The sequence below is a fragment of the Cydia pomonella genome, chromosome 1, assembly GCF_033807575.1.
Source record: "Cydia pomonella isolate Wapato2018A chromosome 1, ilCydPomo1, whole genome shotgun sequence".
In the NCBI taxonomy this organism is placed as follows: domain Eukaryota; kingdom Metazoa; phylum Arthropoda; class Insecta; order Lepidoptera; family Tortricidae; genus Cydia; species Cydia pomonella.
Window position 1 is genome coordinate 45,232,972 of NC_084703.1, and position 25,277 is coordinate 45,258,248.

The 25,277-nt window shown below is 41.5% G+C and overlaps 1 protein-coding gene across 14 annotated transcripts; it reads right to left on the minus strand.

Annotated features, from left to right (window-relative positions):
- Window positions 1-1,434: 1,434 nt before the first annotated feature.
- LOC133524678 (uncharacterized) lies at window positions 1,435-19,949 on the minus strand. Of its 14 annotated transcripts, none has more exons than XM_061860785.1 (10): window positions 19,666-19,947; window positions 17,146-17,207; window positions 15,034-15,268; window positions 13,290-13,500; window positions 11,923-12,279; window positions 10,327-10,512; window positions 8,360-8,481; window positions 7,136-7,297; window positions 6,680-6,850; window positions 1,435-3,788 (listed from the first exon to the last, which is right to left on the minus strand). In XM_061860785.1, exons 1-10 carry the CDS (start codon window positions 19,675-19,677, stop codon window positions 3,498-3,500), a joined length of 1,809 nt encoding a protein of 602 aa, XP_061716769.1. In that variant the 5' UTR covers window positions 19,678-19,947; the 3' UTR covers window positions 1,435-3,497. The 14 variants fall into 14 exon arrangements, with proteins under 14 accessions (XP_061716769.1, XP_061716844.1, XP_061716836.1 ...); XM_061860860.1 differs by having other exon boundaries at window positions 17,146-17,226; XM_061860852.1 differs by having other exon boundaries at window positions 17,146-17,238.
- Window positions 19,950-25,277: the final 5,328 nt, after the last annotated feature.

Consider the following 25,277-nt stretch of genomic DNA (forward strand, 5'->3'; position numbering starts at 1 on the left):
ATATTTACCAGTCGCTTTTCGGTGAAGGAAAACATCGTGAGGAAACCGGACTAATCCCAACAAGGCCTAGCTTACCCTCTGGGTTGGGAGGTCAGATGGCAGTCGCTTTCGTAAAAACTAGTGCCTACGCCAAATCTTGGGATTAGTTGTCAAGCGGACCCCAGGCTCCCTTGAGCCGTGGCAAAATGCCGGGACAACGCGAGGAAGAAGAAGATTACACGTAGGCGATACGGTCCGTAAATCCTAAATTCGACATAGGGCTGCAATATAGTTTTCACGTCAGCAGCTCGAACAAGGGTAATTTGCTGCTTGAAAACAGTGAGCAAAATCGCATTTGCTCACTGAGTGAGACAAAATAACATTCAAGTGACTGTCATTTCAACGTGCGGGGCCTAAATACAAGTTCGAAATATTTGGATTCTATTGTCTTTGTCCCTTTCACGTCATTAGCAAAAAGAAAGAGACCAAAAAAGTTCACACGTAATTCAACGGTATATTGACGGTTAATAATAGACCCCCGAAATAAGTCAGACCGCATTGTTGCATACGAGTCTTCGTTCGTAATAATTAATTAATGAAATAAAAGTTTAAAATTAAATAAAAACACCATATTGTACGTATTTAATTATACAATCAAAACAATTAACTTATAAAAATTTACGCAATTGTTACGCAAAGAGAATAATTTTACTTTTAACGATTACTCCTAGAGTTGACAAAAGTAGTATCCGCAATTCGGACCGTATCTAAGTTTTTTTTTAACAAAAAAAGTTGTCGATTGAACTGTCAATTGATGTTCATTATTTCATTATTTTTGTATTATTTTATTGAAATTTCTTTCGTTTTGCTTTATTGCGGTAATTAAACTTAATTGTTAGAATACCTTTAGAAAACATGAGTGAAATAGTGATGAAGACGTATTCAATTTTTACAGGTTGTATTTTTACCTTCCAAATAAGTTCTCACTGCCGACGTGAAATTTTTTGTGTACTACACGAGATCAGAGTTATTTACATCTCGTGCGCTTTCGAGTCCCTTACGACGCTCAAGATTCTAGTTATTATAGAATCTTGCGCTAGCACGGGACTCAAAATAAGCACTCGAAGAAATATCAAACTTTGCTCTCTTGTTGTACAAATAACTATTTTCATCACTTGCTAGGATTAGACGTCCGAAATTAGGCATACGTTTTATTTTTTCGTCACAAGAGTGATGAAAAACATTGTTTAAGCCACTAGCGGTACAGAAATTACGAATTCGTGTTAATTAAGCCCTGGCTTTCAGCTGCGGGCTTCAATTCACCGTAGGTGTTCGCACTCGTTCGTAATTCCTTATTTACCGCCCTTAATTACGCAATGCACTATGCTGGGTATAATATAACCCTTTTTGCATCATGGGTATTTCTCCTTCTTAGGATATTAAGAAATAATAGGCTTATTCATTATTATAGACATTATATTTTAATAATTATACTTGATTATCATTCAGCCATTGTTTAAAAGTTTACAAATTATAGTAGTTTATGTTACTGCTACATGATTAAATCATAATGAAACTCATATGACCCCACACTCGTATTTTAATGGCTAATTATGTACATACAGTCACATAATACTGTTTTATATCGGTTATATGAAGTTTAATACAAATGGCTAAAGGTGACAGTTGACATCTGAACGTCACCTTAAAACTGACAACAGAGTGACTTTTACTTTATTCCCTAATACCAAATATAATCTGAAATAGAGGTGGTTTGTCAAAGAAAATTTTGTAGCTATATTAAATTTAACGCCATCTTTCGACACGACACTTTTAGAATGTCATTTCACTTTAATCTTTATTCTTTCACAGATATGTGTTAAATTTGTTAAATATCAAAAAGTAGCGCCATCTAATAGATCAAAGGCCAAAGGTACGGCGGCAACGTTTAGAGCGATGTCGCCACAACCTTTAGCCGATGCCTGGTAAGATGGCGCCACTTTTTAATTTGCACTTCAGGAGTGCCGGCAGAAGTGAAAACTTGAATATGAATGTTGTGCATTTTTGATATTTTGGAATGGTTAGGGAATAATTTTGCACGAATTGCTTTAATTATCAATATAAAAGTACTATAATTTATGTGGTAAAATACAATATTCATTTATTGCGCTTTCGTACACAAACATGAAAATTTATATTACATCAAAAATTTAACACTTCAGAAATATTACAATTATTTAACATTAAAAAGTTTATCTCTCAGAAAAATCAACTTCCATCCATAATTTCAACTTTCATCCACTCTTACACTATCGACTCTACTGGCTTCAATGACATTGTAACAGTTTTTCGATCAGGTCACGTGTACATCTTACGAATTTTCAATCTGACGAATCTGTCGGTCACGTGACCTGTCGCGAGTTTAACATTTTCTCCCCATCACAAAAAGTGCACAGCGCCGCTAAAGAAGTTTTCACTTCATAAGTATCAAATTTCTAGCCCTTCTAAAAGTTTACGAAAGACGGCAGTAAATTTACCGTGGCTACAAAATTTTCTTTGACATCCACCTCTATTTCAAATTCTCTTTGCTAATACTCACCTTTAAAGAACAAACTGACATATCGACAATTTAATTGAATAGTTTGTTTTATATTTTAATCAAGAGAGATAATAAAATTCATAGTTGATATAAAATTGGAAGTATCACTCAACCTTAGATAAGGCACTTTCTTTTAATTACCTAGCTAATGCTGAAAAAATATGTATTTAATATATTCACGTATATTTCTTTTCGACTTCCCTGATCACACATTTCTATTAACATCTTTAAAAAAATTTATGTTTCAGAAATTAAGACACTTATTAGACCTGAACACCTAGTGTAAATTTATTCGAGGCGTTAAGTCTCATTTTGTATGGGATTTAGAAAAAGCGCGCCAAGCGGGACGTTTTGGAAACACAAAATCCCGTACAAAATGAGACTTAACGCAAACGCGTACGTCACGTTTCGCTATCGAATAAATTTACACTAGGGGTACAGTACAGCTACCGTGCGTTGACATTTGAAATCTGTCACACGCGTCCGCGCCAGTTAGCAACGCTCATACTGTTTTTCGCGCCAAAGGTATCTGATGTTCCTGATAACTTTTCCAAATATAGATATTTCTTTAAAATTCACATTCAAAAGTATATCTTTTACAGTCTTAATTGTTCTACATATAGAACCATCACTTTTTGTTCAGCTGTTACAAAATGGTAGATACTTTTGACACCTTGTCTGATCCGCTACTTTTGATGCTGACTGTACTCACATTCATATAATTATTGGTAAAAATAAATTTCGTCATAAAAGTTGTGTCAAATATCATGCCATAGCTAATGATTTCGAAAAATTTCTATTTTGCACTGATTTTACAAAAAAAGATCCTTATATATCAGATTAAACTTAGAAGCCATTTTCTCTTATTTACGTAGCTTATATATAAAATAATAATAATAATAATAAACAGCTCTTCAAATCACGTGTACTTCTCTTTGAGTTCCCTCCTCAATATCTTGCCCGTGGCACTTTTCGGCAAACTCTCCACAAACTGCACGTCCCTAATCCTTTTATACACCGCCACCCTCTCCTTTACAAAACCGCATATATGTCCCGGCTGTGCCTCGTGTCCTTTTTTTAGGACGATAAAGGCCTTAGGTACTTCTCCGTCGGATTTGTGAGGTATGCCTATGACGGCTGCGTCGGCGACGGATGGGTGGTCGCGTAGGACTGCTTCTAGCTCTGCTGGGGGTACTTGGAAACCTTTGACCTGATGAAGAAAGAGATATATCAGTGGTACTGGCAAAGTGGCTATTTCGTACATTGTGGTCATTTGTGAGTTGTGACGTTGCGTCATTAAATTTTGAGTTAAAACAAAGTAGTGATGCTGTCCACGCATTTAGGGGCGAGATGATCTTGGGGTCGTGGATGAGGTGAGTTAAATGACACTCGTAGTCCAATACATGCACGTATAATAATTTAACTTTTGTGATAAATAGTCAAAGTCAATATACAGGGCGTCCCAAGACTATGGGACATCAAGGGAAAGTACCTTAAACATCGTAGATAGGATATTTTGCTGAAAGAAGACTATATTTTATTTTTAAAAGTAAGGAATATTGCATTCAAAGAATTTAAAAAAAAAAAATTGAAAATTGCTTACCTACTTTTTCTGGGAATTAAACCGAATCTTGAAATTTTAATCAAAAATTTTATTCAATTCATTTCTTTTGCGATATCATATTTCCGATATGACTTATTTTTTATGCATTCTTTCGATTGGCATCATAAAAATACAGGATGTTTTTTTTTTCCACATTTGAGTAGGTTCGATTTCCAGACAAAGTTACTTATTTTTTTTAAATCTTTGAATGCAGTATTACTCAGTTTTGAAAATAATATAAAGTCTCCTTTAGCAAAATATCCTATGTCTTATATTTAAGGTACTTTCCCCTGATGTCCCATAGTCTTGGGACGCCCTGTATTCTTTATTCAAATAGGCCTAGCAACAAGCACTTTTAAATCGTCATATTTTACAAATATCATCTTAATCTAAATATCAGAGCAATTTATTGATGCAGTTTTTATTGTTCTCAAAAAACATTGAATTATTATAGATATGTCAAACTTAATAATAAGAATTCTACAAAAGGATCGTCAAATACCAAAATTGTATAAAATAACCGGCCAAGAGCATGTCGGGCCACGCTCAGTGTAGGGTTCCGTAGTTACTCTTCCGTCACAATAAGCTAAACTGGAGCTTAAAGTATAGTAAATTGTTAACCAAGGGATGAAACGGTACCTTTCACCGAGTTAAACCAATAGGCAAATTTGCATAATCAGTACCTAATTACGAGTAAAGTAAGTCTTTTTACTATGAAGGGAAAACTTTTTGCGATAACTCAAAAACAGCTAAACTGATCATATACGCTATAGTTTTCATTTAATGTCTTTTTTAAGCTCTACTTCCACGATTTTTTTCATATTTTGGACCTATGGTTCAAAAGTTAGAGGGGGAGGACACATTTTTTTTTCTTTCGGAGCGTTTATCTCCGAATATATTCACTTTATCAAAAAAATTCACCCCCACTTTACGTGTAGGGGAGGTACCCTAAAAAAAATTTAGATTTTATTGTACATACGACTTTGTCGGCTTTATTGATTTATATATCCATGCCAAATTTCAGCTTTCTAGCACTAACGACCACGGAGCAAAGTCTCGGACAGACAGACAGACAGACGGACATGGCGAAACTATAAGGGTTCCTAGTTGACTACGGAACCCTAAAAACTAGTCTAGAAACTTTCTAGACTAAAATCTAAATGTGAAAAAATACGGTTTATATACATTGAATTATAAATTTCATCATTATTAATCATTCATTATTTACAATCACACTTAATCCCACGGTGATTCATCCTTCATGTAGTCTTTTGTGCTATAATAGGCTTTAGAGATAATCTTACGTTTTACATAATTTTTAAATTTAATTTTAATTTAATAGATGTTAAGTTATCACTGATTGTTAGCGAACGGGCACAACCGTCCGTCGAAAGATTGCTGAGATGCCGCTGCCGGCCCCATTTCTCCGCGCCCCACACCGACGGCTCCCGAAGATGCCCGAACAAAGACGAGGCGTTAACAGATACATTACTTGCTAAACTATTTTATACAGGGTGACCTTAGCCATTGGACAAGCCCTGAAATCCCACGTAGGGTTACTTCTCAGGAATGCTCTGACGTTAATATTTTTTTAATTAGAACAAAAGATAAAAAAATAAATTTTTCGAACAAAAGTTATTTGCAATTAATAATCGACAATAAAAAGAAACATACTGTGTTAATCTTTGGCAGTGTTTTTGACAATTTGTTCGAAATATTTGATAATGAAGACATTTTTCAAAAGTCAGAAGCTTATTAGTGTCATAAATAAAAAAGATAATCAAAAAGGTTGAAGAAGGTTCCATACTATTCTTTAAGGATATTACCTTAGGAGCTACTAACACATCAGGCTGCTCCAAAGTAAAATATGGTAATTTGTTAATTTCATCGAAACCGCTACACCGGTTGTTATGATACTTTGTACACTGGTTCTAAATACCCTAATGCATTTGTACATTTCGGCTTTGTCCAATGGCTAGGGACACACAATGTATGAAAAATGAAAATCGTCCATCTTTTCACAAAACCTATGAAAGTGTGTCCTTTGATTATGCGGTCATATCCAAAATACTCGCTGTATATGGTATAAACTCTTCTTCCTCGCGTTGTCCCAGCATTTTGCCACGGCTCATGGGAGCCTGGGGTCCGCTTGACAACTAATCCCAAGAGTTGGCGTAGGCACTAGTTTTTACGAAAGCGACAGCCATCTGACCTTCCAACCCAGAGGGTAAAATAGGCCTTGTTGGGATTAGTCCGGTTTCCTCACGATGTTTTCCTTCACCGAAAAGCGACTGGTAAATATCAAATGATAAAATAATATGGTATACTAAACTATTATAAAGATAACCACGGACGCGGATCAACACTTTATACGGGAATTAAAGATTCGCACATTATGTTTAAATTACATGATTACAGGGGTCAAATGACAATTACAAGGGGCCTAGTCAACTGAAAATTGTTGATAGAAAATGCCAATAGAAACTTAAGTTACTAACCTTGATAAGTTCTTTGAGTCTGTCAGCAATGGTGACTATGCCCTGGTCGTCAGCAACGGCCAAGTCTCCTGTCCTGAACCAGCCATCCTCTGTGAAGGCCTCCTTGTTCGCTTTCTCGTTATTCTTGTAGCCTTTCATGACTTGAGGCCCTCGGACAAGGAGCTCGCCTTTCTGTGAACATGATTTATTACATATTTAAATGTTCGCCATTTTCTATTAAAAATGTTCCTTTTAGATTTTCCGTAAATTTTTGCATTTTACTATGTGGTAGTGCCGATAGGAACACACTTTGGGAATTATTTTGGGAGATACAAGATAAAACCACTGCGTTTTCAAATCCTGTGCAGTCAGCTCACTTAGCTGACAGCCTAATGGAAGATCGGACAAACAAAGACAGCTTAAATGTGTTTTACTGGATCGAAATCTTGAAAATAACTCCACATTTGCCGGACTCACCTCATTAGGTCCCATATTGTTTAGGTTCTGGTCCACGATCTTAAGGTCCGTGTTGGGTATAGGGAGACCGACACAGGAGTAGTTGTCGAGGCCTCTAGGGGTCATTGTGACCACAGGCGACGTTTCGGTAAGGCCGTAGCCTTGCCTGAAGTCCATTTTCCTCTGAAAACAAGATTTTAATGTTAATATAATTCCGAAATATAGGTATTATCACAAAATTAAAAGAAGGATTTTTGGTCATCAAAGAGAGCAACAGTGGCACTGTTTCAGCAATTCACATAGCTACGAACTTTAACTTATCATATCATGTTAAATAATGCATGTTAATTATAAGATGTAATGTTTTGAAAAGATGTGTCTCGCCGAGTTTCTTGCCGGTCCATATCGGATACCCTCCTCCAATTGAGGGAGGATTGAAATCTTCTCGGGTCAGAGGTGTAGTATTTATTTGATGTTCATAAGCGCATGTAATATGCCTACTTGAATAATAAACTATCCTATCAACTGAAACCTTCACTAGACGAAGGCCTGTCTTCAGGAATCTCCACAACGACCGACTACAGTATACCTAAGAACTTTATTGTGCTACATAATGCAAGATTTAATGGGTCCACAGGTAGGAAATGTTAGGTTAGTAGACCCCTTCTACGGGTCGGACCAAAAACCAGATGTAATGAAAAGCGTTATGGCGCGGTGGCTTCATCATCATCATTATATATCAGCCCTTTATAGTGGGCACTGCTGAGCATACTCGTAATAGGCCTCTATTCTAGTACGCCACTTGTCCCGGAGCTAATCTCATCCAGAAGCAACCCGCAATCTTCCGAATGTCCACCCAACGAGCCAACGGGCGCCAGGGACTTCTTTCATCCGAAAGCGGCCACCATTCCGTTAACATTTTAGTCCACCTGCCATCACTCTGCCTAGCAACATGTCCCGCCCAACTCCATTTTAGTTCAGTAATGAAGCAACCCTCTTGCACCTTGGTGCAGCAACGAATCTCGACATTTCTTACTCGATCTTGAAGCTTGGTGGGTGGTGCGCGGTGGCTTATATAACTATAATAAATAGGTATATGTATAATTTAATTTTTTTAAATAGTTTCCTTTCCTTCCTGTTATAAGGCGGCTGACGCCCACTTAAAAGTTGCCAAGACATCTTTCTCCGTGATTCTGATTGATATATTGCGGGATGGTGTACGGAGCCATCCAAAGTCCACCTCACCTCGGCTTTTTGGATGAGCCTATCTCCATCAGCGGAAGCCAGGGGTGCCGCACCGTTAATGATGACATCCAGGTGCTGCAGCTTCTTCGAGGAGCTGGCTGGATGCGACGCCATCATCAGTACTGGAAATAAAGCCAGATGGATGGGAATGTAAGCTCATGCAGCTTTTGATCCATAATTATTGATCCTCTTCCCTGTTCCGATCCAAAAAGATATTGTTATAGGATGGTCATATTGCTCTTCAATATTGTTCAAAGGATTTTTTTATATTATACGAGGGTCATGCCAAAAGAAGTTAGATACTCTATGGTCATTTGATCGATACTGGCCAGTTATACACCATTGTAAAGGTAGGTTATTTGCTAATAAATTCAAATATGGAACACTCGGAAAATGTTAGGATTCCTTTTTTAATTATTTTTTTTCTGGGTAATTTTGGAGGGAAATTTTCGCAACAATGGAGCTCACTCGACGTGATTTTCGTGTTATGATTTATTATGATTTTAAAAAAGGTTTAAAACCTCAAGAGTGTTTTGAACTTTTAGTTTCAACTTTTGGCGAGTCTGCTTGTTCACGTGCAACTGTTTTTAATTGGTTTGCTGAATTTAAAAGGGGACGAGAGACCTTTGAAGATGAGGCGAAGACCGGACGGCCGCCAACCGCAGTCACTCAAGAAAACGTACAGGCTGTGGAAAAAAATGTTCGTGCGAACCGACGAATTACATATGCAGAGCTCGAGCGTGAGCTGGGTATTGGATCAGCAGCATTGCAAACTATAATTCATTATCATCTGGCCCTTCATAAGCGTTGTTCAAGATGGGTGCCGCACAAACTCACCGATTTGCAAAAAGACCGCCGCGTAGATTGGTGCAAATTTATGATAGATAAATTCGACGCTGGCGAGAAAAAAAAATGTATATGATATACTTACAGGTGACGAAACATGGCTATATAACTACGACCCCGAAACAAAGCGGCAGTCCACAGTATGGTGTTTTGAAGATGAGCCGACGCCAACAAAATGTCGCCGAACCCGAAGTACACAAAAACAAATGATTGCCTCATTTTTCTGCAAGACGGGACATATTGCTACGATAGTGCTAGAAGATCAAAGGACAGTCAACTCTGAATGGTATGTGACAGTTTGTGCCCCCAGAGTACTGTCAGCTTGGTGTGACAAGCGGCCGAAATCGGGAACTCAGCACCTGCTCTGGCACCATGACAACGCTGCCCCTCACACTTCTGCTAGAACACTTGACTATTTCAGCTCAAAAAACGTGACTATCTTGCCCCACCCGCCATATTCCCCCGACCTAGCCCCTTGCGATTTTTACTTATTTCCCAAAATTAAAGAAAAATTAAAAGGAAGGCGATTTGAGAACAAAGAAGATGCCCTGGCTGCGTATAATTATGAAATTTCTGAGGTATCTAAAGAAGAGTGGTCATCGGTATTTTCTAAGTGGTTTAGACGGATGGAAAAGTGTATACGTGTTCACGGTGACTACTTCGAAAAAATAGATAGCTGTAATAAAGAATAAAGTCGGTAACTTTTGAGTATCTAATTTCTTTTGGCATGACCCTCGTACATATTGTTATTATTTATTTGTTTTTTATCAGCGATTACGAAAAACATAAAAGCAGCATCTAACATAGAAGAAACTAATTTTAAGAAGGAGCAGCCAATATTTGGTATACAAAGCTGCAATAGTAACTAAATAACACTAGACCCTACTACCCTTCCTGCCGGTGAGTAAGGGTGCCAGAGCTCAACGAGGGTGCGAAGTGTTAGGGCCGGCAACGAACATGTAACACCTCTAGAGTCGCCGGCATCCATAGGCTACGGAGACTGTTTACCATCAGACGGGCCGTATGCTTGTTCGCCACCGACGTAGTATAAAAAGTGCATACCGACTATATGAATGGAATACATGAAGTGGGTATGAACTTTTGCATCTCGCTGTACCTACTTATAGGAGGAGCCGCGAATAAGAGATTCGCCTCATACGTCTCTAAAGCGTCGAGGAACAATTCAGGCTGGAACTTGGCGAGGGTCACCAGCTTGATGCCCTGGGACAGCTTGTGAAACATGATGACCTCGGCGCCGTAGATGTGGAAGAAGGGTAGCACTGCCATGACGGAGTCTTGGTGAGATGCTGGAAAATGGAGAGAAATAGTTGGCATAGAGAAATAACATCGATTTTCTTACCAAAACGCTTATTATTTACAAAGTCGACATCTAGCATCTTGATACAGTATACAGTACAGTACTCTCAGTACTGCTACTCGACAATAGATGTGGCGGCAAACAAAAAGTCTAATGTTCAACAATTTTCAGCTAATTTATATATATATATATATATATATATATATATATATATATATATATAACCAGAGTAACCGGAACTCTATTTTTACGAGTAACTCCTACGCTTACTCCGTTGAGCATTAGACTTTTTGTTTGCCGCGATATCTATAGTTGAGTAGCAGTACTTAAGAGTTCCGCTACTCGATGTTAGATGTCGACTACGAAAATAATAAGCGTTTTGGTACCAAAACTGGTTTATGGAGTGAGCACTCTTGGTCTTCTTAATTCTTTTTGGATTAGGTAATCAAAGTAATGTTGAGCAGGACATGTTATCCTTCGGCATCGACCCGAACACCTGGGAAACGGAAGCCCTTAAAAGAGGGGAATGGCGTAACCTTCTACATGACGGCATAGCGAAGCATGATGAAGTCTGGCTCGATGATTTATAGCAGAAAAGACTTCGGACTGCACAGGAACCATCAACAGATTCGCGCTTCACCTGCGATCTTTGTGGCAGAAAGTGCCGTGCTGCGATTGGGCTTTACAGTCACAGAAAAGATGTGCCGCACCTCCGATCTCCGACGGCGCACAGACCTCTTCTTCTTCTTCTTAATAACCTGTCGCTGCAACAATCATCTGTCAAGATGATGTGGCCAATGATGTTGCAAAAAAGTTAAGACCACTAATATTGTTCAGGTACAGTGGTACATTTCATGCCGTTGACACAAAAATATCGTAAGTTAACATTCGGGGATCTTTTTATAACACTACAAATTTGCGTAAAACACACTGTTAAAATGAAAAATATTTATTATTTAATAAACTATAGTTGAGTGAGATAAAAGTTTCTGTACTGATTGTCAATTAAGTATCTATATCAGCTGCGGTATCATGGTCGCACTTTTATCACTTGTCAAGTCATGCGTCACTTTCGCACTTACGTACTTGTTAGAACGTGACAGGCATGATGACAGATGATAAGAAACCGACCATCTTAGCCAGGCGCAATGGCAGCAATGGTTCCATTTTTATCGCTTGTCACTATGCCCAGCATGGTGACAAATGATAAAGAGTCGACCATATTAGCCCTACAGTTAACTAAAGTGATTACCTAATTGTTACGAAAATACTAATTGTAATATTTGTAATCAATAATCATACTCTTCGTAGCGTGACGCCTTTTATTTACTTCCTTATCTAAAAATACTTTGTTATCATTTTTCCGCTAACGGCGTGACTTTTACGCCCTCTTAGGTACCTGTAGTATCATTGTGCGTCCTGATAACCGGATCATTGATCTGTTCCATATTAGCCACTAGATTCTCATTCGTCAGTTCCACTCCCTTAGGCACTCCAGTGGTACCGCTTGAATATGGCAGAAAACACACATCTTTCGCAGTCCGCCTCACTTCTTTCAAGCATGATAAGTCTACGTTTACATCACTTAGTTCGTTGAAGACTATTGTGCCTTGTGGGGTGGGATCGTTGGTTTTGACTACGATTATTGGTAGTTTTAGTTTGGCCATGGTTAGGGCGTTTTTCACGGTGTCCACTGTTTCTGGGAGCGTGACGATGATTTTGGCGTCGGAGAGGAGCAGTTGACGTTGGACTTCATCTGAAAAGATAAATTGTTTTCAATGTAAACCGTCGCAAGTCACTGTAATCTAATGAGACCCCAATCCAATGAGTCCAAGTAAAAATAAAGATGAGAGAACCATCACATTCATGTTTGAGGATGTAACAAAACATAACATATAAGCCACGAAATGGTCCCGACTCAGCATGGTGCTAGCCTGGCTGGGCTAGCGCTGGTCTTCCGTCGGGGCCATGACCGTGTGCAGCACGAAGCGTAAGAGAAGATTTAAAATAAATATTTAGAAAATGACACATTATTAATTGTATAACAAACAAACTGGAAAGTAAAGAAGTAACTTTTCATTTCGTTCTCCACATAAAAATATATGAAGTTTCCGAAAAACAATGGTGGAAATTTCCGATGGCGCACCAGTAGCCAAGACAATACATTATAAGACTGGGGAGGAGACCAAGCAAACCACGTTCAAATATTGGACTTCCCCGGACCATACAGGGATCGTGAATAAACTGTAGAGGGCAGCACAGGAGACGTCAGATTTCTGGCACGAGGTGTAAATGTGATGTTTATGGTTCCAATGTAGCTCACAAGATAGCAAAACCTACTATGCAAAAAAAAACGTTCGAGAACGGTAGATGACAGCACTTGTTTTGACTTGAAGTGTCAATGTACATGTTTATGTTCCCGATGCAGGTCACAAGATGGCTGACCCTCCAACGTGCATGGTATCTATTGAATAGGGTGACGGAGTCACTTTCTTACAGACACGCGTTTTAAGAGAAGAATTGGGCTCGTTCGGATTCACATTGAATCCATATTGCACTACACTGCACACTGTCCTGTTCACTGTCCTCAAAACTGACGACCGAGATCTTATTCTCATCTCTTTCACTCTTACTTCGACTATGCAAATGAATGAGTTACGCCCCAGTTCGTCAGTTTGGAGTGCGGATGGCTAAGTAATGACAGCCCAGCTGTGATAGTAGACGAGGTAGTTAGTGAATTGAATTACCAAACAAAACTAAACTTACGAGCTGTATAAATAGGGTTGATACTAGTAATGAGAGCGCCCGCGCCCAATATCCCCAAGGCCACAAGGGGATAGTCGGGCACGTTGGGTAGCATGACAGCCACGGCGTCGCCATCGCGAACCCCAAGCTTGTTCCGCAGGTTGGCTGCGAACGCCGAGGACAGTTGGTAGCCTTGAGAGTATGTGTAGCCTCGCCCCGTTGAGCCGCACACCTGAAATATTAGATAAAGGTAAAGATAAAAGACATATATTCGTGATAGTCACAAACATGTACAGACAATAAACACAGAGAACCAGAACATTACGTGCGCATCACGAAATGGAGCCAACTCAGAATAATGCTAGCTTCATTGACATATATCTAAGGTACTTAACACACTTTCATAGGTTTTATAAAAAATGGACGTCTTTTATTTTTCATACAAAATAATTCAGCAAGCAATGTAATCACTACTTTGTTTTAACTCAAAACGTCTCATTAATGACGCGACGTCATAATTGCCACAACTGATCATGATGCACGAAATACATTGCCGCTCGAAAAAAAATCAAAAATTAATTATGCTCTGGTAGTGAAAAGTGATCTAAAAGTTAATTTATGTTAGAATCAATCTACACATAAATTGATAGACAAAAGAACTGCAGAGTGGAGAAAACCATAAAAGAATCCATAAAAATACCAGCTAATTAATACCTACACAGTTAGAGCCGAGTGGCGAAGCGTTACGATCCGATTCGAACTTTAAAAATTTCCTAAAGATATAGATTGGATATGTCAGCGTCTAAAGAAAAGTTTTCGTTTAAAAAAAACGTCACTTTTGCTACTGACTCCATATTGTCGGAAGGTAGACGCAAGGAATAGAATCTCCATAGGCAGAACTGATGCAAAAGTGTCCAGCTGTCAACTAAAAATAATAGTTCCAAATCTCTCCAGAGTAGCGCTAGAGTAGCTAAGAACCTAGGCGTTATTGACGGAGTGAAGTGCGCTGTCTATGGTTACATTGTTTTCTCAAGTATTCTAGGTATTGTAGCGCCACCTTTTTATGGTGTTTAGTCGGACACTTTTTGGTATATGGAGATTTTGTTCCTTGCCTCTACCTTCCATATTGTTACTACCTAAAATTACACTGATAGCGCCACAGTTATTATACATTTTCCTGTTTCGTACCCCTAGTGTAAATATATTCGATAGCGAGACAAAACGTCCCGCTTGGCGCGCTATATCTCTCACGCTATCGAATTTTACACTAGGGGTTCTGGTAACAATACATTTTCCTTATATTACATTTTTTTTAAATTAGTAAAATCATTCCATAGGTACAAACAGCAACTCTCTTAACTGTCCATCGGTGGACCTTATATTTTTTATAATAAGGTCCACCGAACAGTTAAAAATAGTGTCAATAACAGTGTGGGCGATGGTACGATCACGTCTAAAAATATCGACACGAAAAAAATTGCCAAAAATATGTAGGCACCAAATATGTGGGCAATAAAGTCGTGTATACATATATTTGGCACTTTTTTCATATCGATATTTTCAGACGTGACTGTACTAGAACAATGGTTCACAAGTTCATTACGTAATTAAGTATCAATACCAATCTTCTTTTTGGTGTTGTCTGAGTTTTCTGAGAGCCAAAAAAAAATCATTGCTATCTTATACTTAGTTTCTATAGTTGATGATTCCATTTTCAAAATCATCAGTTATTGAAATAGCGCTATTCGGCTACGGATATACTCACCGCCATCGTCCGATCTGACCATCTCTCCAAATTCTGCCAAACATATTCATGCACAGTGCAATTCGGGACTTCTACCGGATTCAAGGGTGACTTTATAATGCGTTCCTTCGTCCACGGGGATATTGGGGTTCCACTGAGCCTTCTCATACTGAAGGGGATTTTCTTGGTTGCAGTCAAAGCTCGATTTGCCATGAGGAAACATTTTGCCATGATTTTTGAGTTGGTTATTGGCAATCTGGAAAAGGAGATATTGTTATGGGTGTTTTCTATGTGAATAGGTATTTATATTACAATAACAATATACATAACCTGACGACTTGTCTGGCCTAGTGGGTAGTGACCCTGCCTATGAAGCCTATGGTCCCGAATTCAAATCCTGGTAAGGACATTTGTTCGTGTGTTGAACACGGATATTTGTTCCTGAGTCATGGGCAGGGATCGGAACCGGTTTTTTGCAAAAACATCGAAATAACCATATATTTCGGTTTATTTTATACTCAAAATATAGGACTCGGTTGTGTTTTCAGATAACGACTTCGTATTATTAGATTGCCTAATTAGAAATGAAGTAATACCGTTTTCGTTCCCATACAAAAAATACCGGTTTCCGATCCCTGGTCATGGGTGTTTTCTATGTATTTAAGTATTTATACATTATATATATCGTTGTCTAAGTACCCTCAACACAAGCCTTATTGAGCTTACTGTGGGACTTAACCAATTTGTGTAATAATGACCTATAATATTTAATTATTTATTTATTTTATTTTATTTATATATCGTTGTACTAAGTACCCTCAACACAAGCCTTGTTGAGCTTACTGTGGGACTTAGCCAAATTGTGTAATAATGTCCTATAATATTTATTTTATAACAGCCAGTGTAGAACCACCATAATATAACTCACTACAGCTCGTGTCATCCACGATGACGTGCAGATTTGTCAAATCTAACCCTTAATAACGTGGCAATACAAGTCACGGCACACGACTTCGTGAATGACATGATCTATACAACCTGTCCACTCCATTACTCCAGTAAACAGCAGTGGCCGACCGTTCAAAGAACTCGATTCCCACCGCTTTGTCTAATTAGTAATTACAGCCCGTTGAGTACTTTCACGATCGGTTCATGGAGAAAAAGCAAAATTAGCTCCGGGTTCCCTACGAATATTTGTGACGCACCGTAAACAGTGAACATTATAATCAGGGCCCGTACATTTCATGCCGTTGACGGAAAAATGACGTCACGCTACATAGATTATGATTTTCGTAATAATTAATCATTTTTCAACCTCTTTAGTTAACTGATATAGATATTTGACAATCAGTACAGAATGTCTGACTGACTTTCATCTTATTGTCATTTAACTAAATTTTTATTTATTTTATTTATTGATATTTAGGACAACAACAGCCGTAAATATAAGTTTTACATACGAGTGATTACATAACAGATGGCCAATGACAGTTATCTACTAATTACATTTTACTTAGAATAACGTAAGTCGTATCTAGGTATTATCATAATAAACAGTTTAAAAAAACAGTGTGATCATCACAAAATGCTGATCATTAATTATGAGTTTATGATTCTATAAAAATACATACATTTTAGCCAGGACGTATACGTCAACAAGTTCGTTGACATAAAAATCTGATGTAACGTTATTATACAACAAATATTGTTCGTTTTTATTTAAGTGCATATTAATAGTATAGTTTATTAAATAAAACATATATTTGATTTTTAACAGTGTATTTTACGTAACAACTATTTATTTTTCTACGCGTCAATAGGTAAGTTACCTAAATGTATATAGTGTCGTTAAAAAGCTCCCTATATATAAAATGACGTCATTTTTGCGTCAACGGTATGAAATGTACGGGCCCTGATTATTCATATCAATTGATTAGTTCATATGAACTGTGTGTCTTAAGTCCTTTTATTTCAAAAACGGTTGGCCGCCGGTCAACGGAATGATATAACACTGGAGCAAAATGTTTACCTACTTCGCAACAACGTTACGTTCGAAACAAGTTTACAAGCCAGAGTGCCTACCGACTGTCCGCGAACCACGTTCGGAGTGTTGTCTATCCCTGTTACACTTACGTGCGAATGTACAAGTGCGACCGCAGAGAGGCTTCTCCTGAGCTAACTCTGCATCTGCTTTGCTGCAAAATTGCCTGTCAACTATCAAAAACACTACCGAAATCGAAATGATGTTATATGTGATTGTAAGTATTTAATTTAGAATTATTGTGCGATTGAGTAAATTATACTGCTTTAGCAACAGTACCTATATTTCAAGATATAAACCGGACCCCACCGTATCTCCTGATTACAGTTCGTATTTTACAATCCGCTATAGTTCGTGTCATCCACGATGACGCGCAAATCTATCAAATCTAGGCTTTAATAACATGTACAATACGAGTCAAGGCGCGCCTTCGTGAATCTATAATTCTTTATTACGTTTTAGTACTTTTGAAGCGGCGTTTAAAGATATAAACTGGTCACGTTTTTAGGGTTCCGTAAGGTTCATAAGGTAGGTAGGTTATAAGGAGACGGAGGGGGAGACCAAGGAGAACCTACATAGATCAAGTAAAGAAAAAACTGAACGTCGTGTGGTATCAGGCTGTCAAGAAGGCAGAAGACCGACACACATGGAAATGGCTCCGCCGACAAGAGTCTAACTAACTAAGTCTAAGTTTAACTCTTAAATATATGATGATGATGTTGAAGGTTCATACCCAAAAGGTAAAACGAGACATATTACTAAGACTCCGCTGTCCGTACACCTTGTCTTTCACCAGACTGTATCTCATGAACCGTGATAGTTAGACAGTTGAAATTTTCACAGATGATGTATTTTTGTTGCCGCTATAACAACAAATACTAAAAGTGCGAGTCGGACTCGCCCACCGAGGGTTCCGCACTTTTTAGTATTTGTCATTTATGGTAACACTTTACACTTTCTTTTTGTAACTGCAATGTCCGTGTCCGTGCAGCTTGGTTCTGGTTTATCGGTTCGGAACCTAATGGGGAAATACCCTCTTAGTGGCAAAAGTGCTATAGGTGCAGTCCCTAAAGGATGACTCACATTCTCAAGTTAGACTGGCCCGGGGCCGGGCCAGGGTGTCCGACACTTCGTTTTCTATGACGGGTGATCGGGGATCGCGTAATATTTTCTATAGAAAAACGAAGTATCGGACGCCCTGGCCCGGCCCCGGGCCTCTCTAACGAGAGTCATCTTTAAAATAATAAACATTCGCGCAACTAATGTTGCAAAGTTTTTCCTCGTCAAAAAAAATATTAATAGGTAAGTACACGATTATCGACGAAACCTAATAAACTTAATTGTGAAATGAGAGCCAAAACATTAAATCATATGACTCATGCATGACTTATTATGTAGTAGTATTAAGAATATTCTTAATGTTAGAAGAAAATCAAGTCAGGAACATGAGTTGCGTTGCGTGCAATCAATTTTATATTTACCAAGTGTATCTATGCGATAAATGTAAGCCTACTGACAACAAACAAGTCGCATGTAAACGTACCGATATCTAGAAACTGTTTTTTTTTTTTCATTTCTCATGTTCTAAAAGTGGGTCGTTGTTGTTCTAAAAAGTGTGCAGAAAATGATACGTTTTAATTGCTCTGGAGCACTGTTCTTTTGTTCTGTTCTAATAAATAATTTGGTTTTAAATGGATTTATTGTAGTTTATACTTAGCCGTGTTCTGTTACATCCACATGTAGGTATTTTACTTTCCTCGAATTCGAAATGAAAAGTAGTGTGTTTAACTCGGGTACAAGGCACCATTTCATCCCTTGGTTAATTACAAATTGCTTATATGACAAAAATAAGTTGGTTAGTTATCTACTATTTTAATATACCTTATTTTAAGACACACCCGAACGTCTCGAACCCACCACCAACAAGCTGCTTCTAATCAAAGTTACTAATTATAAATAATATGTCACTACCTGTGAGTTCCTTTAATTGGCTTCCTGTATCTACTATATTTATCTTTGTTAATGTCACGGCTGTTGGATCTCCAAATAAATAAAAATAATATAAAATAAAGCAGAGACGATTTCCATATAGGTTATCGTTCATTGACCCGCATGTATAATTATAATTATATTGGTCTCCCGCCCATGATGCCGGTTGTCAATGTCACTGTGCGAGCTGGACAGCAATAAAATACTGCGAGTGCAATATAGTTCGTGTCATCCATGATGACGCGCAGGTTTCTCAAATCTAACCTTTAATAGCATGGCAATACGAATCAAGGCCTGCATCTTCGTGAATGACACTATAGAGATGTCAACAGGCGGGTCAATGTACAGTCAAGGTATTAAATATCGATACGGACAAAGTGACAAAAATATGTACACACTGCCTTTTAATATAAGGTCGTCATGGAGGTCATGACTCCCCTGCTGAGCCCTGGCTGGGCCCTTATGTGGTTAACGTTTCTAGAATTACGTCAGTTATTAAAATTAAAAATAGGTAACATAGCCTCCAAGACATAGTGTATGTAGTCATACATCGTGTCATTCACGAAGACGCATGCCTTGACTCGTATTATCATGTTATATAGATTATAAAATGAATATAATACCAATCTTAGCATTAATCTTGATAAAACAAAAGCAGTCACATAGACTCAAAGTCCGTCTAATGTGGGTACTTTATCTATATCCGAAGGAATTCTATGGCACTATTTTCAATGCAAAATACTCAACAGATCTGTTTATTCACTATGCACCCATAATATATAGGTTGCGCATAAACATTAAATTGTTTTTAACAGCCACTTTGCACAAATGTTTGTAAACAAAATTAGCTACACTACAATAGCGCGCGTGCGCTCACAGCGAAAACTAAAAGCGGACTGACGTGAACGCACCGACGCTGTGACGCTGATTCATGTCATCTATTTTATTTTCAAGTTCAACATACAAATAGAAGGCCGATAATGACAGTACAACAGCGTTCCCTGGTGTGCCTCGTCAATCTTCTTCTTCCTCGCGTTGTCCCGGCATTATGCCACGGCTCATGGTAGCCTGGGGTTCGCTTGGCAACTAATCCCGAGAATTGGCGTAGGGACTAGTTTTTACGAAAGCGACTGCCATCTGACCTTCCAACCCAGAGAGTAAAAACTAGGCCTTATTGGGATTAGTCCGGTTTCCTCACGATGTTTTCCTTCACCGAAAAGCGACTGGTAAATATTAAATGATATTTCGTACATAAGTTCCGAAAAACTCATTGATACGAGCCGGGGTTTGAACCCGCGACCTCCGGATTGCAAGTCGCACGCTCTTACCGCTAGGCCACCAGCGCTTCGTCAACCATCATTGTTATAGCGTATTACCTATTATTCGTTATTCGTTATTCGTATTCGCGGGCTGGGTTTCCGCAACTCGACGTCGCAATTCGCGCCTATTTTGCGTGATGGTGGGTTGACGGCACTACTCCTGCCAACCCAACTCTACCAGGAAGCCTAGCAGACCCTTGATGTTGCCGACGACTTCTGGGAGAGACCCCGGGGAACCGAGGTATTGTGCCCGGTATTCTGCCACCCCTGGGCATTCAAGAATGACGTGGGCGGCTGTCTCCTCCTCCTCCATGCACGCTCTGCAGAGGGGGCTATCTGTAACACGTAGGGTTAATAGGTGTTTGTTTAGTGGGGCGTGGCCGGTTATGGCCCCAGTCAAAAGCCGGAGCTGTGGCCTCTTCAGCTGTCTCAGCCTCCTCGACAAACCGGGGTCGATTGTCGGGAGGGCCTCCTTCGCCTGCCTGCACGTGCCTAGGTTAGACCAGTACTGTTGGTGTTTTACCTTGGTGTTGCATCTCAGCATGTTCCGGAGCCAGGCATAAGGCAGAGGTACGATTGGCTCCGGTCCTGCCACCCTCAGTTCCGAGCCACCTCTCGCCAATATGTCGGCTGCATCGTTCCCTCGCGAGTTGCTGTGTCCCTTAATCCACTGCAGAGTTACGCTGGTGGTGGTGCTTACCTCTGACAGAGCCTTGTGGCATTCGTAGATTAGCCCTGAGGTCAAAGTATAACTTTGCAGAGCTTGTAGTACTGACCGACTGTCAGAGAGTATGCGGATGGGGTAGTCCTCTACTTTCCTTGAGACGATTGCGTGTGCTGCCATTATGATGCCCATACATTCCGCCTGGAAGACTGTGTTGTGGGCGCCTAGTGGTGTTGAGATATGTATGTTTAGGTCCTCTGAGAATACTCCCGCGCCAGTGCCTGACCTTGTCTTTGATCCATCCGTGAAGATTCTCAGCTCTCTCGGGTTAAGTCCTTCACGAGGTTCTTCGTGTAACTGTATCTTGTATTTCTTGTCGAAGATGTATTGCCTGGGTATCCTGTCAGTCACCGCTTCTATTAGCGGTTCCTTACCTATCGCCTCGTAGAGGATCTCGGTGTGTGGTACCCTGGGTGGTCTCCAGAGATTCGATTTTTTGAGACGTACCGCCGAAGCTAGCGCTTCCTGTTGTATAAAGAGGTGCAGCGGCGGCAGGCCCAGTAAAGCTTCCAGGGCCGCGGTTGGTGTTGTCCTCATGCAGCCCGTAGTCGCCAAACAGGCCAACCTCTGGAGTCGTTGTAGTTTAGCTTCAACTGTGGATAGTTTGGTGCGTGGCCACCAGACTATTGCACCGTAGCTTATTATTGGTCGTATGACTGCCTGGTAAAGCCATAGAGTTATCTTGGGGGTTAGCCCCCAGGTTCTACCCACCATTCTACGACATTGCCAGAATACGACTGTGGCTTTGTCAATTTTGCCGTTTAAGTGATTACTCCAATTCAATTTGCTGTCAAGTATTACCCCTAAATACTTTACCTCTGCAGATAGTTGGAGTTCAGTGTTGAACAGTTTGGGAAGGCAGAAGTTTCCCAAGTTGCGTTTGTTGGTGAACATAACCAGCTCAGTTTTGTTGGGATTGACTGAGAGTTCGTTGTTAATACACCAGCGCTCCACGATGGCTAGTGCAGAGCGGGTAACATCGCATACCGTACCTGAATGATTGCCGCTCGTCAGTATCACTATGTCGTCAGCATAGCCGATTGTGTAATAGTGATTGTTGTTTAGTGTGGTGATCAGGTCATTCACCATCAGGTTCCATAGTAGTGGTGATAGGACTCCTCCTTGGGGGCATCCTTTTGCCACTAATGCTTGTTGTGTTTCGCCCGTCCCGAGTTTGATGGTTCGCTGGCTCAACATGTTGTTTATCCATTCTGTCATAACTGCATTCGCGCCATGTCTTACCAGTGCTGCTGTAATGCTGCTGAACCTGGTCCTGTCGAAAGCCCCTTCTATGTCTATGAAGGTTCCTAAACACATGGATCTGTTCTTGATCGCCACCTCAATCTTACTTACCACTGCATGAAGTGCCGATTCTGTAGATTTGCCAGGGCTATAGGCATGTTGGTTTGGATGCAAGGGCACATTAATTAGCACCCTCTCCCTAAGGTACCTGTCACACAACCTCTCTAAAGTTTTCAGCATGAAAGAGGTCAGACTGATGGGCCTGAAGGATTTGGGGTCCGAGTAGTCGCTTTTACCTGGTTTCGGTATGAAGATAACCTTGACCTCCCTCCATTGCTTCGGCACGTATCTGTGTGCCAGACAGGCGCGCAGAACGATGGTCAGCTTCAGAGTGAGATGCTTCCCGCCCCATTTAAGAAGCGCAGGGAAGATCCCATCCATACCTGGAGATTTGAAAGAGTCAAAGCTGTTTAGGGCCCACTGCGTGCGCTGCGGGCTGATTACCTCATAAGTCTGTAGCCACTCGCCTTCCGTCGGGGTGGTTGTCTCCCTCTCGTTCCAACTTACTGGGTGCGATATCACGCAGTCCGGGAAGTGCGTTTGCACTAGGACCCGTTCCGCCTCCTCCGGTGAGTTTGTGAGAGAGTTGTCTGGCTTACGCAGGGATCCTAAGGTTATGGTCGAGTTGGTGGAGAGGACCTTCCTTACCCTGTTGGCCTGCGTGGTGGTCTCGATGTCTGTACAGAATTTGCGCCAAGAGTTTGTGCTTCTGTACCTGAGACGTTTTTTGTATTTGGCCTTGGTGGACTTATAGTTGTCCCAGTCCTCGTCAGCGCCTGTGTTCATAGCTCTGTTCAGTTGCCTCCTCATCTTGCCCCTGAGTCTCTCCAGCTCAGGTCCCCACCAGTTGTTTTTCCCTCTGCTTCTGGTCGGTGGGGTCGATAGGGGGCATGCTTGATGGTAGCAATCCAGAATGGTGCTCGTGAGAATGCTTACCTGTTCCTCTATGCCCGCTGTGCCTTCTATTCTAAGGGGACCCTCCAGCTGTTTCAATGTTGTAGACAATCGCACCGTGTAAAGGTCACGATTCATCTTGCGTGGGTTCCGCCTGGGCACTGCTGCTCGTGTTTCTACCTGAATGTCAAATCGAATCCACCTGTGGTCTGAGCACGATACCTCCTTCGATACATGCCAGCCCGAGATTAGTCTCGATGCTTTTTCGGTTGCTAGGGTCAGGTCAATGATTGTCCTGCTGCGTCTGTTTACAAATGTCGGTTCTGAACCTGTGTTAAGGAGGTTGAGGTTTGTAGTGAATAGGTACTCGACGAGCTTCTTACCTCTCTCGTTACCTGCTTCCATCCCCCATAGGGGGTGATGCGCGTTCGAGTCGGTGGCCACGATGAGCTCGAGCCCTGCCTCTTCACAGTAGTTGACCAGCCTTGCCATGTCGTGCGGTGGTGGTTCTTCAGCCTCCGGCATATACACAGAGGCTACTACCACCTCCTGCAGGCTGAAGTCTTGCGCCCCGTGCAGTTTTATAGCGCACAGGTCTCTGGAACAGAAGCTCGTTAGAGGTTGCGCATGTATGTTATTGGTTGTGTAGATGCAAGCCCGGGGGTTGTCCGGGCCCGAGTAGACTGTTAGCTTACCTCCTAAGTTGCGGAGTCCGCAGACAGAGCCCCTTCTGACCCACGGCTCCTGGATCAGAATTACGGCTGTTGTGTTGTCCTCCAACCACTTCCGGATCTGCGCCGTCGCCGTTTCGCTGTGGTGGAGGTTGGCTTGGAGGAATTTACCAATGGGCGAAGGGAGTTCCTTCACAAGGATCACCCTCCTCCGCCGACATCGGCTCCTCCTCCTCCTTGTCGATGGCCAACTTCCCTAGCCCCTGCGCGCATTCCCCCTCACTCTCCGAGGAGTCACGAAGAAGTTCTTCTTCGTTCTCCTCGGAGACGGAGGGAGGTTGCGCTGGAGCTTGCGACTCAGGCACCTGGACTTCGTCCATGGGTTCCTGCGTCGCCCCGGAAGTGTCCATGGGCTCGGACGGTGCAGCGGCTTCGCCACCAGTGGCGACAGTGCTAACAGGGGGCGGCTGCTCCCTGAATTTTCCTCGTGCCCCCTCGAACTTCACGTACACCGACCCCAGCATAAAGCCAAGTCGGCGCCCGCGGTCCACCAAGGGTTGCACCACTGTCTCCGGCACGCTGACGACAGCGAACGTTTCCGTTCCCTGCACCTCGCGCCGGTTGAGTAGCCAGCGGTCTATTTCCGCCCACGGGTTCTGGTACCGAAGGGCTCGGCCTACTTCGCCAAAGTCCTTCCAGACGCCCGGGAACAGGATGCCGCATCGTACTCGCTTTGGCACCTCGCTGAGGCGCCTGACCACCACCTTCTCCCCCTTATCGAGGGTGATGGTGGCCACGCTGCGCTTGAGCCATGCTAGCGTAGCCTGATCCTCGCACCACAATCTCAAGGAGCCATTAGCCCAGGTAGGCTTGCCCCTGAAGATCGGTCCCGCGGGAAGGCTTTCGGTCGGCTGCTTTGCCTCCTGTGAGAGCAGGGCTAGCAGTTGCCTCTGGACCTCCTCCGACTGTTGCGGGCTCAGGTGTCCCGAGGTGGCAGTGGTCACTGCCATCAGTAGGTCCGCCTTTGCAGCCTCCGCATAGTCGGCATGGGGGGTTTCACCTCGCGGTCCAGTCTTCTGCCTCTTAGGCTCGCCCCTGGGAGATATGGTCTCGTCAAGACGAGCCCTCTTGGCAGACGACCGGGCCCCTTGGTTACTCCCACCCTCGGCCCTGGTTCCTTTCGCCCCTTTCCCCTGGAGGGGGGCGCGGTTTGCTGCTGGTGGGCCAGCTGCTGCCCGCTCCCCATCCTTTCCAGGGGCGCCTTGTTGGGGCTCCGGGGCGGTGTTGTTCAGGGCCGCTTGGGCCCTTCTGTATCTCTGCCGTTG